Raw genomic sequence first — 17,867 nt, 5'->3', positions numbered from 1 at the left:
AAATATGATCACATTAAAACAAACAGCCATGTTTGCAGCAGTATTCTGCAACTACTACTACTTTTTCATCCATCCATCCCTCTATTCCTCCATCGTTGTTGTTTTTACATAGGGTATTCTTATTGTTGTGTATTGATTATTAATATTTACTTTTATTTTATTAATTATAGTTATTTTTTTACTTTAGGCATTTATTTATTTTTTTACTTATAAATATATTTCAATTATATACTACATTTTATTAACATTGTGTATTTATTTATTTGGATTATAGTTGATGATAATTATTTATACATTTTAATTACAGATATTATTATTATATTTAGTTATTTTATTATTATTATATGTGTTTATTTATTTGAATTATAGTAGTTTTTACATTGGGTACTTTTATTTATTTATTTTTTACATCAGTTGTTTATTATTTATTGTCTTTTTATATATCTCTGTTTTTTTCCTCCTCTTTTCCTTGGGGGACTTTGCCTTCTTTTCACCCTTTAGTTGAATCTTTTTTTTTTTTTTCTAAGATTGTCATGTAAACTTTAAATCAGTTCAGCTAATCACAAACCATCTAAATTTGATAGAATTCAGGAAGGCCATCCAGTTGTATCTTATGTGTTTGGTAAATGTTAACAGATTTCTCCAGCACACACACACATTCACATGTTCCCTTCTTCCTTCAGCCCGTATTAATCCAGCTGATATGATTTCAGCCTGTGTATCGATTAGCAGAATCCTATCATCAGAACCAAACACACTCGCATTCCCGATGTTCTCACTCTGTCTTTCTCTCTTTCTCTCTCGCAAAACAGTTCTTAGTCATTCACAGGACCGGTTTGGGTTTTATAACAAATTGAATCATGCTTGTGTTGGTAAAGCATCACAAAGATGAATTTCATGGCTGTGAAAGGAGGAGAAGAGATTTTCTATACTGTGCTGCACTCTCAAATTCAACTCTACACCAACTCTGGGCAGAGGAGCAGATATTTCCTTCCTTCCTTCCTTCCTTCCTTCCTTCCTTCCTTCCTTCCTTCCTTCCTTCCTTCCTTCCTTCCTTCCTTCCTTCCTTCCTTCCTTCCTTCCTTCCTTCCTTCCTTCCTTCCTTCCTTCCTTCCTTCCTTCCTTCCTTCCTTCCTTCCTTCATTCCTTCCTTCCTTAATTCCTTCATTCTTTCATTCATTCCTTCCTTCTTTCCTTGCTTCCTTCATTCCTTCCTTCATTCCTTCCTTCCTTCCTTCCTCCCTTCCTTCCTTCCTTCCTTCCTTCCTTCCTTCCTTCCTTCATTCCTTCCTTCCTTAATTCCTTCATTCTTTCATTCATTCCTTCCTTCTTTCCTTGCTTCCTTCATTCCTTCCTTCCTTCCTTCCTTCCTTCCTTCCTTCCTTCCTTCCTTCCTTCCTTCCTTCCTTCCTTCCTTCCTTCCTTCCTTCCTTCCTTCCTTCCTTCCTTCCTTCCTTCCTTCCTTCCTTCCTTCCTTCATTCCTTCCTTCCTTAATTCCTTCATTCTTTCATTCATTCCTTCCTTCTTTCCTTGCTTCCTTCATTCCTTCCTTCCTTCCTTCCTCCCTTCCTGTCTTCCTTCCTTCCTTTCTTTCTTTCTTTCTTTCTTAATTCATTCATTCATTCTTTCATTCATTCATTCATTCATTCCTTCTTTCCTTGCTTCCTTCATTCCTTCCTTCCTTCCTCCCTTCCTGTCTTCCTTCCTTCCTTTCTTGCTTCCTTTCTTTCTTTCTTTCTTTCTTAATTCATTCATTCATTCTTTCATTCATTCATTCCTTCTTTCCTTGCTTCCTTAATTCCTTCCTTCCTTCCTTATTTCCTTCTTTCCTTCCTTCTTTCCTTCCTTCATTCCTTCCTTCCTTCCTTAATTCCTTCCTTCATTCATTCATTCATTCTTTCATTCATTCCTTCCTTCTTTCCTTGCTTCCTTCCTTTCTTGCTTTCTTTCTTTCTTTCTTTCTTTCTTTCTTTCTTTCTTTCTTTCTTAATTCCTTCCTTCCTTAATTCCTTCCTTCCTTCTTTCCTTGCTTCCTTTCTTGCTTCCTTCATTCCTTCCTTCATTCATTCTTTGCTTCCTTTTTTGCTTCCTTTTTTTCCTTCCTTCCTTCCTTCCTTTCTTGCTTCCTTTCTTTCTTTCTTAATTCCTTCCTTCATTCATTCTTTGCTTCCTTTCTTGCTTCCTTCCTTCCTTCCTTCCTTCCTTCCTTCCTTCCTTCCTTCCTTCCTTCCTTCCTTCCTTCCTTCCTTCCTTCCTTCCTTCCTTTCTTAATTCCTTCCTTCCTTCCTTCCTTCCTTCCTTCCTTCCTTCCTTCCTTCCTTCCTTCCTTCCTTCCTTCCTTCCTTCCTTCCTTCCTTCCTTCCTTCCTTGATATGTAAACATTGCTTTGATTTTTAATCTGTTTCTCTATAGAATTAGATTGATCTTATGGTTTTGATTCTTCAGACCGCATGCTGACAGATGTTTCTTTCCCTCTTCAGAGCGTTTGGAGCCGCAGGCGTCAGCAACAGTGTCCATGGGTGTGGACTTCAATGACTCCACACAGGCTGCACACTTCCAGCTATGGTAAGAGTTCACTGCATACTGCATATATGTGACCCTGGACTAGAGGTCTACACGGATCACCCGAGACCCGTACGGGTTCGGGTCTATATTTTAAATTGTCAGCCGGGTCCGGGTCGGGTCCCAATGTATTACTTCAAATCCCGGGTCTGTTTAACATTGTGTGTAATACCAGAGTCGATCGGACTCGGAGAACAACCGGCCGTGATCACAGTCAGTCAGCACTGCTTGTGTGTTTTTTGTAACTTGCAGCTTGTAAAATTAGGATAAGAAAAGTGTGAGCCAGGAAATAAGATAAAAAAATTAAAAAACACAAATTGAGCTAAAAAGCTCTTCAGTTTGCTCCAAGCAGCTGAGGAATGTGCAGTCCTCAAGCGCGTCATGTTTCTATGACAACCAGAGCGGGACTTATTCCGCCAAGCTGTGCTTTACACTTCTCCAAACACTTATTTACTACTGTCCCATTTTTATAATAATATGAATGAACCGTCATGTTTAATCTTAAATTTTTGGTGGTCAGGCTCTGCGCAGAGAGCACAGGGATTATAACAAATAAATAATGCTACCATGGCACTGAACGAGCAATCGTTGTTATAGTTCAAAAGGGCAAACAGTCAAAGTTATAATGCGAGTTAACGAAATGAGTCGAAATTTAAATCTGCAAAGTCGGATTTGTCATCCGTCACCGTGACATCAAGTGGACTTTTGAAGCTGAAATAATGAGTGGATTAAGCTTGGAATAACGAGAGGAATAATATGGATAGAACTTTCTTGTCGGGGGATTGTAATGCATCACAGTCAGTCAGGTACAAGGAAGGGAGACAGCGGCTACTAAAATTAGGTAAGACAAAAGGTTTTATTTTTCACAACTTGTGTGGGATATGTGACAATCGGGTCCAGTCGGTTCTGTGTCTTCCCGCCGGGTTCGGGTCCAGCTTTCAAATAATAGACGGGTCCAGGTCAGTTCGGTGTAGCACATTACAGGTCTCTTCGGGTTCAGGCACACATTTTTGGACCCATGTAGACCTCTACCCTGGACCACAAAACCAGTCACAAGTCGCACAGGTATATTTGTGGCAATAGCTAACAATACATTGTATGGGTCAAAATGATCGATTTTTCTTTATGCCAAAAATAATAGGATATTAAGTAAAGATCATGTTCCATGAAGATATTTTGTAAATTTCCTACCGTAAATGTATAAAAAAAATATTTTTGTGAAGGAATGCAGCACAATCGCGAACATAAATGGACAAATTTAAAGGTGATTTTCTCAATATTTCGATTTTTTTGCACCCTCAAATTCCTGATTTTCATAGTTGTTTCTCGGCCAAATATTGTCCTATCCTAACAAACCATACATAAATGAAAATCGTATTTATTCAGCTTTCGTATTAATGTACAAATCTCAATTTCAAAAAATGTACCCCTGTTACTGGTTTTGTGGTCCAGGGTCACATATGCCTCATAGTCTATACAGCAAATCATATACATCGTTAAGAGGAACCAGAATCATTAAATCCCTTACAGTTTCTATCTCTACCTTGAATCAATCTGCTTTAGTGGAACTAAAACCCTTAGATCAGGTAGCCCTGATACGCTTGAGAATGAGGCATGATGGTATTTGCTTTCCTCAAAAAACAGCATTCAGCAAAAACATTAATAGACACTCACAATGCGTGCACAATATGATGGCGCTAGCATGTCATTATACAGATTAAATTACTGCTGTTCATTATCCGTACACAGGGCAAAATAAGACCAAATTAATTGTTCCCCTTTTCAATACGTTTTTAAAAAATAAATTATTACCGAATTGTGTGAATGGTAATAATATGCATTACATTTTTTTAATAATCTAATTTGGAGTGATTACACTTCCCCACAAAGCTTGTAATTGTTTTTTCTTTTTTCGATTACGCCGGAGGCTTTTGTGATCGATACAGTGAAATAGCCAGGCGTGAATAACATCACCATAAACAGCCGAGCCGGAGAGAGAGAGCGAGCAAGAGACCGGTAGATTATGTGTGCTAATGGAGCCAATGTGAGTTCAATGACATGGAGACGAGTGGGCACAGGTCAGGCCCGCACGCATGTCTGTGGCGCTACACAAAAGCCGAGCTCATGGAGTCGGTTTAAGGAGGGATTCGGCCGCTCTCGATCACCGATACGTCAAGAGATTATGCCATATTAGAAAGAAATACCTGGATTTACTTTGCACGTTGATCCCTAGCCCGCTTATTTGGACTCTAAATCTTTTTCTAGCCTGTTTCCCCTCATCACCTGATCTCCGTGGTGACCCTGTTCTCCCACTCCTGGATTCACTCTTTATTGGCCTCCTATTTCCCAGCCTGCTGCTCTTCATGATGAGACTTTAATGTCAGATTTCAGTCTTTATCGGAGTACCTGACAGTCTTCTTTCCTACAATAGGCCACAGACAGTGAGGATGCTAATCAGTACGAATATGAAAATAGAAATGCCTTTCATTCTCCTCTCTCCCTCCATCTTTCTATCTGTCTTTCGGCTCTCTCCATCTGTGGATCAGTGATGATTGATCCAGTGGGATGGTAATAACAGTTCTGTTTCTCAGCTAATTGACTACTTTCAAAGTAAATTGGCAAACCTGACAATCAATAAGTTTATTCTTTTACTCTTTTGGGATGAGAGGGGGGACCGAAAACAAAATAGATTGGGTTTTAGTCTCTCCTCATGGATGTAAAATGTTGTTACTTCTGTAAACAACTATTATAACTTACCTCAAATGTTTTACTGCTTTATCACATCAATTCCTTAGTTAAAGGTTGTGTAGGTAAGAATTGTCTAAAGAACTTTTTTCCAAATTGGCTTAAACTGTCTTTATATACCAATACATAATTAAAATTTAAATACTTTGAAAAAGAGAGTATAAAAATTGAGTGACTATAGTGTATTTAATCTTCAAAAAACACTGCTCACTAATTCCATTCGGGACGAAACAAGTGATTGGCTTGCGCGACTGTCACTCTCCGTCGCCATGACTACCGCCGCTATTATTGGCTCTGCCCACGTGCGCGCAGTCGCGCACCCGTTTTTAGGTGGGAGTGAATGGAATTAATGAGCTGTGTTTACTGAAGATTAAATACACTAGAGTCACTCAGTTTTTTATACTCTCTATTTCAGAGTACTTGCATTTTAATTATGTATTGGTATATAAAGACAGTTTAAACAAATTTGAATAAAAGTTTTTTTAGACAATTCTGACCTACCCTACCTTTAAGATGAAATCAAAATGAACCATATTTACTTTATTTGTACATATTTCTGGTAATTATTTTCTCGTTACTGAGCTTAAGACGTCATCAAATTATCATAAATACCATAAATATAATTGTATAAGATGTAATCCTCTATATTTTACCAAAAACCATGTCGTACTACCAGTGAAAATTCTAGGATTGGTAAGAATTTGTAATATTTTTGAAAGAAGTTTCTAATGCTCACCAAGACTGCATTTTTTTTATTTAATATTTTTAAAGGATTAAATTGAACAAATGAATTGCATGCGTTAACCATATTAATTTTGACAGCCCAACTATGTTGTTTCTACATTAATTTGGTGATTAAATGTGAAATTATTACAATATACAAATATATGTTAGGTGCGAATAATCGCAATTAATTACAGAAAAAAAATCATTTTTTTAATCGATTGACAGCACTAAATGTATATTACAGTTTAAAATCAATTTTCTCCTCTTCTCTTTTCTCTGGAAAACAATCCTGCAATTTTTTTTATCAGGATTTTCTTTTCAATAGTCAGCATTTATTTGAAATATAATTTCTTTGTAACACTGTAAAAGTTTATACTGTCACTTTTGATCAATTTAATGCATCCTTGCGGAGTATTCATTTCCAAATCTCCTTTACTGAGCACACACTTTTGAACAGTATTGTGTGTATATATGGAAGGGAAACATGGGAAAAGATGGACAGGTGTGTAGTGACCTGATGATTCTGTTCTCTCCTCCTTCAGTACTAAAGAAGATGAATTCAGCGTGTCCATCCAGCCTGCGGTAGGAGAGCTGCTGCTGCCCATCACAATGAGTGAAGCAGACTTCACCAAAGAGCAGGGTAATACAAACACCTCTTAGCACTTACAAAACGCAACACTGCTGCTGTAAAAACCTACAAATAACACCTCAAAAATACAGCACCGTCTCTAAACATCTACAGACCACTCTCAAACACCTCAAGAACATGCTACTCTGGGCTGGGTGATATTCAATATACAAACGCCATTTTAAGCCTATGCTTGAGGTGATATTTATTCGGCGTCTTCTATTTTTCTAGCATGAACAATCATAATATTTCCACCAAACAGCCATTATACCCAACTAGAATTAAAGTTTCAAAATCAAAATCTAGATAACGCTGTTTTTCACTCAGTGAACAAAAAGAAGAATGTTATAGTTTTTATGCATATAGTAATAAACAGTGAAGGAGAGTTTTGAACCAATTCACTTAACCAATCATTTGATTCATGGATCCCGTTGCATTGGGCTTACAAACGACGATAAGAGACTGTGATATATTTTGAATATATTGTGAATATATCATAAAAAAAGCAATATATTCCCCAGCCTAAACAGTCTTAAAAAAAATGTATATGCATGTGATCTGTTCCCATATTCACACACATGCACTCCAGAGCTGTTTGGCCCAAACATGTTGGGGAAAACCAGAGACCCTCACACACCACTTTGAGTGTGTGCAGTGTTTAGTTGATGAACTGGCTGAGTGCTGGTGACAGGCGTGCACCGCTGAAAAACTCAAATAAAGCAGCTCTTTACATATAAATTTGGTTATTTAAACACACACACACACAATCTCTCATGTAATACTGTCCCCGCTCTTCGAACTGTCCCTCTGAATATAACCGCTGATGCAGAAAGCTCAGACAGGCAAATCTGACACACATATACTTAACATGTGCACCGCGAGCATCTCCGCTGAAGGCCAGAACAAGTTGTCCACGGAGATCCAGGCCTGACACGTGACCTGTTCTCCGCAGGGACCTGGAGAAACTATTTTGCGGTTAACTAATTGATCTGAATGCGTTTGTGTTTCTTGTTCTGAGCCAATTTGTCATTTTTTTTTCAATTTTAAAATGCTTTTTCCTGCCTGCTTACAATGGCTGCCTCCAAAATTCGCATACTCTGAGTATGTACTTCTTTTGAAAAAGTAATTACTTTGTAAGCGTTCTATATACCGGTAGTATGAATGTGTGTAGTATGAATCGTACTGCATCCATCATATTGTCATTGTCAGTTTTGCCTCTGCCCTTCACAACTCCTCTAAGCATAGTAAAGTGTCCATCAGAAGCACGGCTTTCCTTTACTGGTTTATAAGAACTGTCAATTCTGAAATACTTCTCTTTTTACATCGTGTTTTTCTCCTATTATGTAGTAGGGACGTATGGCGATTTAGGATGCAGCGAGTGTCTCAACCGATCATGTAAATGTGGGGTGTCTGACCAATGACAGGCTAGCTACTGGGACACCTGTTTGAAAACAGTCATTACTTTTAGCTTTTTTTAGTTATGTTAGTGGTGCAGAAATTAACTTTAAACTTCTCCTGATCAAATTTGTTCCTCCTTCCTTAGGGCAACAAACCGTTCCAGCTAATAAAACCAAACACGGGCATGGGAAAACCAAATAAATGGAAGCCAAGAAGAGAAAAGCTTGGTTTAGCATGCATCTGGTTTGTTCGGATGCCTTTCGGGAACACACACACACACACACACCTGGCCCGTTCGAATGCCTCTCTCCGCTTTACGGCCCAACATTAGGCCGACATAATGAAGCAGACGCTCTCCGAAAGAAGCGGCGGGTTTGATTTTTCATTTACGCTCAATGGATTCCTGCCTTGTCTTTTTAGAGAGCCGCCTATACCTTCACTCAGGACGACACGCGTGCGCGCACATTTTAATGAGAGAAGAGAGTGCTTCCCGCCTCACTATTTACAGACGAGGAACAGGAAGTAAGATGCTTTTTATAGCCAATCATTTATTCTTAATTGGTTGCTGTGGCAAAGGCTTTTAGCATAAGCCACGCTATATTCATTTACTCCAAGTTTTCTCTACAATAGAGCCTAATGGACAGATTTAAGACTTTAAATGAGCACTCTCAAAAACCTTGCCCCCTGAACGAGCGAGTGCGCGCGTGTGTGTGTGTGTGCTTGCACGTATCACTGTGCTCTCTCACATTCACACCGTTTGAAAGCCACGCTGAAGTGGCTCGTAGTTTGTGCCTTTCAGAAAGAAAAGCACCCTGTCTGTCTGTGTTTTTTTAAGTGAAACACAACATTTTCATTTAGTCCAGTTTGGATGCATTAAGCTGTATTGTCCGCACACGACTCCTTGGAGAAGCAACGGCGTGCTGCTTTTATGTGCTTGTTACCGTTCCACGAGGCTTATTCACGCCATCTCCGGCTAATGCCCTGCAAGGTCGCCGCGTTTCTCCGCTCGTGTTAGTCTTAATCAAGTCTAGTGGTCCAACGCGGCACACAAATATCGCATGCTCTTACCGAAGGCCGAGATTATTTTAACCCCGCACCTTTCGTTCCATGCCAGTTATGTTAAATGTGAAATAATGCACATGTATGCATGCTAGATGTTCGTTTCTATAAATCTAAAGTGTGATTTTCCTAAAAGCTTTGTGCAGAAGATTTTTCTGGAAGTGTTCCCTTTAGTTTAAGCTCGATTTTAAGTTTTAAGATTTTAAAAGGGATAGTCATTATAGAATTCAGTCATTTTGTACTTCTGTGATTTTAATACTTTTGTTCGTAAAGGTTGCATTACATTCATCAAAAGTGACTACATGTGTAATGTTATAAAATATTTCGGTTTCAAATAAATGCTGTTCTTTTGAACTTTTTCTTCATCAAAGAATCCTGAATCCTATGCAGCAAATCGGCATATTAGGATGATTTCTGAAGGATCATGTGACACTGAAGACTGGAGTACTTTTATTAGGAATAATTGTATTATTGTACACCACTTTGGTCAGCGCTCTGTTGTTTTAATTGTGCTTTATAAATAAACAACTGAAATGAACTGAACTATCAATACTGTAGCTGTAAATAAATAATATTTCACAATATTATTGCTTTACTATATTTTTGATTGGTGAGCATAAGGGCTTTTTTTCAATAACATAAAACTTCTGACTCTACACTTTTGAGTGTGTGTGTGTGTGTGTGTGTGTGTGTGTGTGTGTGTGTGTGTGTGTGTGTGTGTGTGTGTGTGTGTGTGTGTGTGTGTGTGTGTGTGTGTGTGTGTATGGAAAATCACATTTGCTGTTTTTCATGGAAGAAGTTCATACAGGTTTGGAGTAAACTGGAGACTTTACTTATTTTTATTTTTAGTAATTCAATTTGAATAATTAGAATCATTAATCTCCATTCAAGGCTTAATTTTTAATATCTTAACTTCATAAACAAGCACCTGCTGTTATATTCAACAAATATATGCAGGAAACTTACATATGGCTCTTGCAGTTAAGAGTCTAACTTGGGCTCCCAGAACAATTTACAGAACAAAATAATAATAAAAGTTATACGGATCGCTGACTTTTTCAACCGTTACCTGAATATCTCTGTAGAGCCTAGATTACTCAAAGTCTAAAACTAATGATTATTTGTGTGCTCAGGTAAACTGGTGGGCATGAACGAGTCCTCGGCAACGATTACCACTACGCCAGAGAACATCTCCAGCCAATCAGTAAACAGAAATGTGGTGTCTGCCGCCAACCTAGGTGTGATTCCATCCAATCAAGAGAACATACACAGGTAAAGAAAATGTCTTGTTTCTTAGAAATATTGTTTAATATGCCAGAAAATGGGTCATTTCCATTTTTAGTTTATCTTTAGCATTTATATATATATTTTTTAAAGTATTTTATACGAGTTTAATAGATTTCTCTGCTCTCCAGCACTTGAATTTGTGTGTTTGTCTTATCTAGCTATACTTTCAGGACATTTCTGCAGAAAAAATGTCTGTAGAAGTTGCATAAAACTGACAAAACCTACTTTTGTGAATTTCATAAAAAGGAAAAGTGGTTTATGTGTCAGTTACACATCAGTCAGTTATGTTTTTTTCTCTTAAAATGCAATTTGCTAAGTTTTTAAGGGTTATAGTGAGGCATAGGGATGCGTGCATTTCTCGAACATTTACTGAGATTCACAGTTTTCAGAGTCATTACTATAGGACGTCTTTCTGACTTTGTAAAGGACTGTAGCAGCCAAAACTTTCATATACGCACAAACACACACACACACGCAGCCATCTTGCTGACACACGGACAAACTTATTTGTCTCTGTCTCATATATGCACACAAACAAAGTGACGTTTGGTCTGTACTTTGGGTCGGTCTGATGTAGGGTAATTTAATTATAAAATATGAGCAAATATGAAAGCACCTTGAGAAGCATTAAAATCTTCCTCACAAGGACACACAGCACACAGGCTGAGTGGAAATCAATGCCTGCAGGTCTGTGGAAAAGGCCTATATTTCATTTAGAATACGCAATCGGGCAAATGAGAGCGTGTCATCAATCACACGGCTGTTTCTTAACAGACATACTGGAAAAAAACTCCTTTATCCTTCCTCTACAAACCTTTAGGCACTTTTACACTAACAAACATATGAATGAGATGTTCTATGAGTTTTCATTAAGAAAGTTTCAGTTAACAAAGTTTAACAATGGCTCTGTTTTTTGTTCAATGTTGTAATGCAGTTTAGATGTTAATTTCACACTTGTTCATACACTTTTACCAAGTAACGTGAAATATGTGGTCTCTTTTTCCAACTTTGACACCTTTTTAATAGGATACCTTTCTTGTAGAGGTCATTATTAACATGTATGCGTAAAGTTCTGCACTTTCTGTGGTTAATGGTACCTGCTGGTGTGGTAGGGCTAATTGACCCAGTTCTTCTGTGGACTGTGGGTGTTTGTGGGTTGCAGTTCCTCAGTTTGGCAGCAGGGGGCAGCACTGCTTCTGTCTAAAGCTGCAGTTGGAGAATGCAGGGAATCTTAGGAGAGCAGCTTCTAAATGAGCTTGAAAAACAGAACTCTGTTCCTGTCCTTCTCTAGATTACAGAACGAAAACACGCTGTCCTCTCTGCTACTAAACAGAGACCGAATGAATCGCAGCTATTCTCACTTTTGTTTTTTAGCAAACCAAAGCAATAACAAGCAGCCATATCAGTGGGTTTATAGATAAGATTATTTTGTGTGTGTTTAGTGATAAGAGGCGGTCACACTACACTTTTCGTTCCATTGACTTGAATCAAACGCATCCGAATGCCGGAGACTTTAAAGTGGAGTAGATTGGATGTTTATACATTTTGGATTTATAATTATTTGAAAAATAAAATAAAATAGACACGCAGCATGATGTTTTAGCTGTAACCAGGCCTTTAAATACAGATCTGCGCTTTTTTTTTTCACTAACAAAGTGAAGCATATTTGTTATATGTGAGCAATAGCATCTGTCCTCCTTTAGAATGTGGATTGGGATTCATCAAGGGTTTGTCTTGGGACCCTTTCAGTACGTTCTTCACTTCTGTCTTCCCGAGTCATCACGATTAGCTTTTAAAGAGTCTTGTGATGTCTGTCTCCTGGTCCTCTGCTCTCCTACAGTGTGTTTTTCATGTCCGTATACGTCATATTTCCTGCATGCTCTTTAGTGTATGTGTACTTCCATCCTCTGTGTGTTAGTTAGCAGCTGTGTGAGTGGAATTTGTTTCAGAGAAGAGGAGAGAAGCTTGTCCTTCATTCTGGAGAGGGACAGCTGGTCATCTGGTCACTCACATTAACCTCTATTAGTACAGAGGACTCTTAAAACAGACACACACGCGCCCACACAAACATACTTGGCACGGACATTTGGCAATTGATGACTAAAACCCTCTCTGCAGACTTGAGGAAATAGAGGAACAAGATACCAGATTAAGGATTTGCCATATGGTGCATCCGGTGCAAAACATTTGCTTTCAGTCTTTAAGAACAGGACTAGGATTTTGTTTAAGAAAATGTTTTCTGGCCTTTGCAGAAACTTGAATAGGAGATTTGAGGTAGTGAAAGTGGTCAACCGATATGGGTCAGTGATGGCCAGTACCAATCTTATAGAGCTAAGTAGCTTTCGAATCTCAAGAAAACATGTCAAAATAAAGAAAATAAATATATTTTTTTGCAATATAAAGAATATAAAGCCCATTTAAAAAGCCCTCTTTTTTTTACATGTTCAGGATAATTGTACATTTTCCCCTGAAAATATTTAGAATACAGTAATGCATAATACATTTTTTTTATACATTTTAAATGTTTTAATACAAGTTAATTGTGTGTATGTGTCTATATATATATATATATATATATATATATGTGTGTGTGTGTGTGTGTGTGTGTGTGTGTGTATGTGTATGTATGTATGCCTGTGTGTGTGTATATATTTTTTTTTTATACTTTAATGTCAATTTTATTGTATAATTATATATATATATATGTATATATATATATATATATATATATATATATATATATATATATATATATATATATATATATATATATATATATAATTTTTATTTATAATAGCTAAAAAAAATCAATTATCGTTTTTTTTTAAATAAATATTTAACTTTTTTTAAGACAGGTAATGCAGCATGTACTGTACTACCATGGTTTATAAGTACTGGAAATGTGTTTTGCAGGAAAGAGTATGGAAATGTATTTATTTATTTTTCATTATGTGCTTAATTGTAATTAATATAATTTCACAATTTAAAAAAACTTTTTTTTTTCTTCCAATAAGTAAAATATTATTTTATTTATTTTTATTTTTTATTTGGGGGTGAAATATGATGTAAAAATGTTCATGACAGATTTAGTGTGGTTTACCCATTTACATCAACACATTTGTTCATCTGCGAGGCAGACCCTTTATCAGTCAAATATGATTTCATAAATTGGCTGAGCAATGTTTCTTTCACTGTTTAGGTTCATCTGTGAAAGTGAATGATAACTGTTCCGTGTGAACAGGAAACTTACCAGTCTAGTCTTTAAGGTTGAATAAAGAGGCGACAGTCATTTAGTCTCTCTCTCTGATTAGGAGCAAGTGTTAGCGTGTGTGTGTGTGTGTGTGTGTGGATCGATAGCGGTCCGGCTGGCCAGTGCTGGGCTTCTGCTTTGCTTTTCTTCCCACAGCCTCAATTAATCCAGTTCAGAGGCCCAGTGGAGATAGACCAGAATACCAATGACCCATTTAGTGCCTAAACCACACCGTATAAAACACACACACACACACACACACACACACACACACACACACACACACACACACGCACACACACACACACACACACACACACTGGGTAGAGCTGCTGTGGGTGTGTGAATGTTTATTTTATGTGAGAATGAAAGACAGATAGACAAGGGAGAGTTAAACCGAATAGCTGTCCAGTATCAGGACCCTGCAGCTGTAATTGTACTGTGCACACTCTGTGTGTGTCTATATTTGTGTGTGTAAGTTTAGATGCCAATGAAATCATGTAAATCAAGTGGCTTTGGGTTATCACTCACACACACACAGACACACACTGTGCCTCTGGGCCGTGTTAAGTTCGTGTGTAAATAAGATTTTTATAAACTGACTCCATTAGTTGTGCCGCAGGGACTGAGAGATCAAAGTGTCACCCGCACACTGACTATCTATCTATCTATCTATCTATCTATCTATCTATCTATCTATCTATCTATCTATCTATCTATCTATCTATCTATCTATCTATCTATCTATCTATCTATCTATCTATCTATCTATCTATCTATCTATCTATCAATCATTGTCTGTCTGTCATTCTATCTATCTATCGTCGTTCTGTCTGCCTATATCTCTGTGTGTGTGTGTGTATCCGCGTCCTGATTGTCAGACGTGATGCCCTCTCCAGTTGGTTAGCAGTTTGCTCTGACGGCCCTTGCGTCTCATGCTGTCATGACTAAATGGTGGCCATTGTGTGTGTGTGAGTGTGAGACTGAGTTTGGGAGTCAAAGAGGGGCCTCATGGTGGGACAGGGGGCATGTGTGCTTCTCAGTGCTAAAAGGGGTCCCCGTGTGTGTGGGCGTGTGCTAAACGGTCCATTGTTGTATAATAGGGTGTGTAAATGGGAGGCAGATGGCAGTGTATCAGGCACGTGGGTCCTCCTTAGTGGGAGAGAGGAGGATAGACAGACAGGAAGGAGGTACAAGGGCGTAGAGGTCGCACAGGGTCGTGTCTCCACTGTCAGTGCGTTCACTAGTGTTTCCAGTCTGTGACGTTACCACGGTTACCAGACCACAAGAATTCTCCCACAGCGCTATGGACCGGTTCATTAGTACAGTTCACCACTGTTACTACCATAGCTCACTATAGCTGACTTACAGCATACAGTACCATTTATAGCCATTCACATTTTAGGATTTGTTTTTTATTGTGCATTTTAAGATCAATAGTGGCTTTCCCTGGATGTTTGGTCAAAAAGCGTTCCAGTAGTGCAAAAATACACTTGTTCAAACTGCTTTACTCTGAATTATTCCAGGTTCTTTCCATTATACCTGATTGGCATTAAGCAATCTTCTACTACCTATCAGTGACTATATCTACTGGCAGAAGGATGCCAAGTAAAGCATACTTGCTCAATCAGCAATATTTAAGTATACTTCGCTCCAAGTGTGAAACGACAGAGCTAAATGAATCCCCAACAAAAATCATTTGCTTAATCGTTTGGTATTGGTGTGAATGGCCTTTAATACTGCAGCATCATGTATATCACACATTTGTCACTATTTAATGCTTTACTCCATCACTACTGAAGTCTTCTTGTCCTCTGCACTCCATTTAGTGCACACCCCCACTTTTTGCTCGCTGTCTGTGAGAGGCTACCAGGTTCGAGTCTGTGATTGACAGGAGTGTGTCCCTTGGCCCCTAATAGCTTCTTAATCAGACCAAATAATAGACTGCCATGCCTGTTCACCACACACACACACACACACACACACACACACACACACACACACACACACACCCTCTCCCTCTCCCATGCTCACGTATATGGGTATGGTACAAATTTATGTGCTTTATGAAATGCATTTATTAACTTACTTTAGTTATTGCTATTAACTGTTGGAAACATGATTTTCGGTTTGGAAAACATCTTTGCTGTATATATTACATTATATTAATATAATATAAACATTTTTATATATATATATATATGTGTGTACACATTTGCATGTACACACATTAAGTAAACAAAAACTGTTGTTAAATGCGATTAATCACAATTAATCGATTTGACAGCACTACTATATATATATATATATATATATATATATATATATATATACAGAAGCAAGAATATTTAGTAAATCTTGTATTACTACAATCGTTGTTCGGCTATTATCATTATCATCTTCTTTTAAGATCATTAAATCCTCGACAAACATTGCAAATATATATATTGATTGTGGCTGGCATCTTCCATTTGTTTCTCTAATTTATTTGATAACAATCTCGTTCACAGTTTGTTTCATGTTTAAGTAATGTCATGTTCATTGATTATGTCTACTGAAGAGTCTTTTCAGATGCAGAGAAAGTTATTACATGTAGTGGAAAGATTACTTTGTGGAATAATATAAATGCATGTATTGTGCATGATAACATTAAAAGTAAATTGTGTCTATTCTGTTTTAATTATGAAATAATTGTTCTTTTATTGTGTGTGCGTGTGTGTGTGTTTACAGGTTTGCTGGTAAGACGGTGAGTTCTGGTTCTCTGGTCCTGGTGTCAGTGGCCCCGAAGGATCCTGATGCCCTGATCACCGTTAACACAGAGAAAAGCGTGATCGCCTCTATGCTACTGAGACAGTTTAAAACGGCCCTGACGAACATCACCCCCTAGAAGTGCTCACAGTCACCCTCACACACTCGCAAGCTCGGTGCCATCAGTTAAATAGAGCTCACTCTGGGTTATGATGACACTTGGGATGGTTTGTATTGTCTTGAGGAGATATCCTGTCAGGGTTTTGAGTGTGTAAAGCACAAAACAGAAAGACTTTATATCTGTCCACTTTCTCTATGCCCCAAACATGCTTGCATTAGTCTCTGCTTTCATCAAAAGTGCATCAATGTTCTCTGCTTATCTGTATTTTGACTATTTTGACTTTTTTTTTATTGGGAAGATTTGATTTCAACAAATTCCCAGATAACATGATGTCAGCAGTATGTACCTTTTTTTCTGTCTGCGCTTAGTGTGATCAAAACATGCGAAATGTTCAGACATGTGAAGTGCCTTCCTTTAAATGATTATTCCAGGAGCCGACAGGCTCTCAGACGAGTTACATTTACTCTTAATTACAGTGATTCAAAAATAAATATATGGAAACTAAGAAGTTCTTGCTCGTTTGGTTAATTTGTGTGATGTTATTGTCATATGATCACAAGACATGATGTCTGGTTTAAATGAAGTTGCTAACGCGGATCTAGTCTTTCTTAACCCCCTTATATTGGCATAGCTATCCATTACATATTTAAAACAGTAATATCCTATACTAAACCTAAACTAATCTTGACAAACTATATATCATTTGAAAGCTTACAGTCTCTAGTTTACATATTTGGTGACTGATTTTACAGAGAAATTACAGAGGAGCCTTAATTTATCAATTTGCATAATTTGCTAAATCCTAAGGCGTGTTCAGACCCTTATTTTGAAATAGTGATGAACATGAAAAATCATGAAAGAATGATAGAAACCTCAGTTTGTTTTCATGCCAAGAGTTCAAAAGATAGCATACATTCAATTATTTTAGAAAAAAAAGGTCTGAAAATGTTTTAAATATAAAGAAAAAAATAATAGATTCACCATTTGTGATGTGGCAGCGAGCTATAACGCACATCCGTGTTATTTTAATGTGTTTCTTAGAGGTTGAATTAATTTTAAAATCTGCCAAACTTCCAATAGCCTACTATACTTCTGAATAGGATGTCTACTTCATAAATTGTAAGAAAATTGTAAAAAATAATGTTTAAGATCTCTCAAACGTCAAACCACATATGGAAATGGAGAAATTTGAAACGCAACTTGTTCAGATTTTTGGTTTAGATTTTTTTTGTTGCATTTTTAAAGTTTAACTTTTCTGTTTAACTTTTTTAATTTATTTCACTTCTACTAAAATCTGCCAAATGTCTTCTTTAAAACAAGATTTACAACTATATTCCAAAGC

The 17,867-nt window shown here is 37.4% G+C and overlaps 1 protein-coding gene across 2 annotated transcripts in view; it reads left to right on the top strand.

Annotated features, from left to right (window-relative positions):
- ap3b1a (adaptor related protein complex 3 subunit beta 1a) overlaps positions 1–17,037 on the top strand; it is a 55,085-nt gene extending 38,048 nt beyond the window's left edge. The window contains exons 24-27 of one of the 2 annotated variants that reach the window (XM_079586985.1): positions 2,482–2,566; positions 6,577–6,674; positions 10,253–10,391; positions 16,387–17,037. In XM_079586985.1, the coding sequence (XP_079443111.1) occupies positions 2,482–2,566; positions 6,577–6,674; positions 10,253–10,391; positions 16,387–16,543 (479 nt within the window). In that variant the 3' untranslated portion in view covers positions 16,544–17,037. The remainder of the gene's footprint in view (positions 1–2,481; positions 2,567–6,576; positions 6,675–10,252; positions 10,392–16,386) is intronic. The other variant, XM_079586986.1, reaches the window with a different exon arrangement.
- Positions 17,038–17,867: the final 830 nt, after the last annotated feature.

This window comes from Phoxinus phoxinus (genome assembly GCF_949152265.1).
Source record: "Phoxinus phoxinus genome assembly, chromosome: 17".
NCBI lineage: Eukaryota > Metazoa > Chordata > Actinopteri > Cypriniformes > Leuciscidae > Phoxinus > Phoxinus phoxinus.
This window is presented reverse-complemented; position numbering and strand designations above follow the sequence as displayed.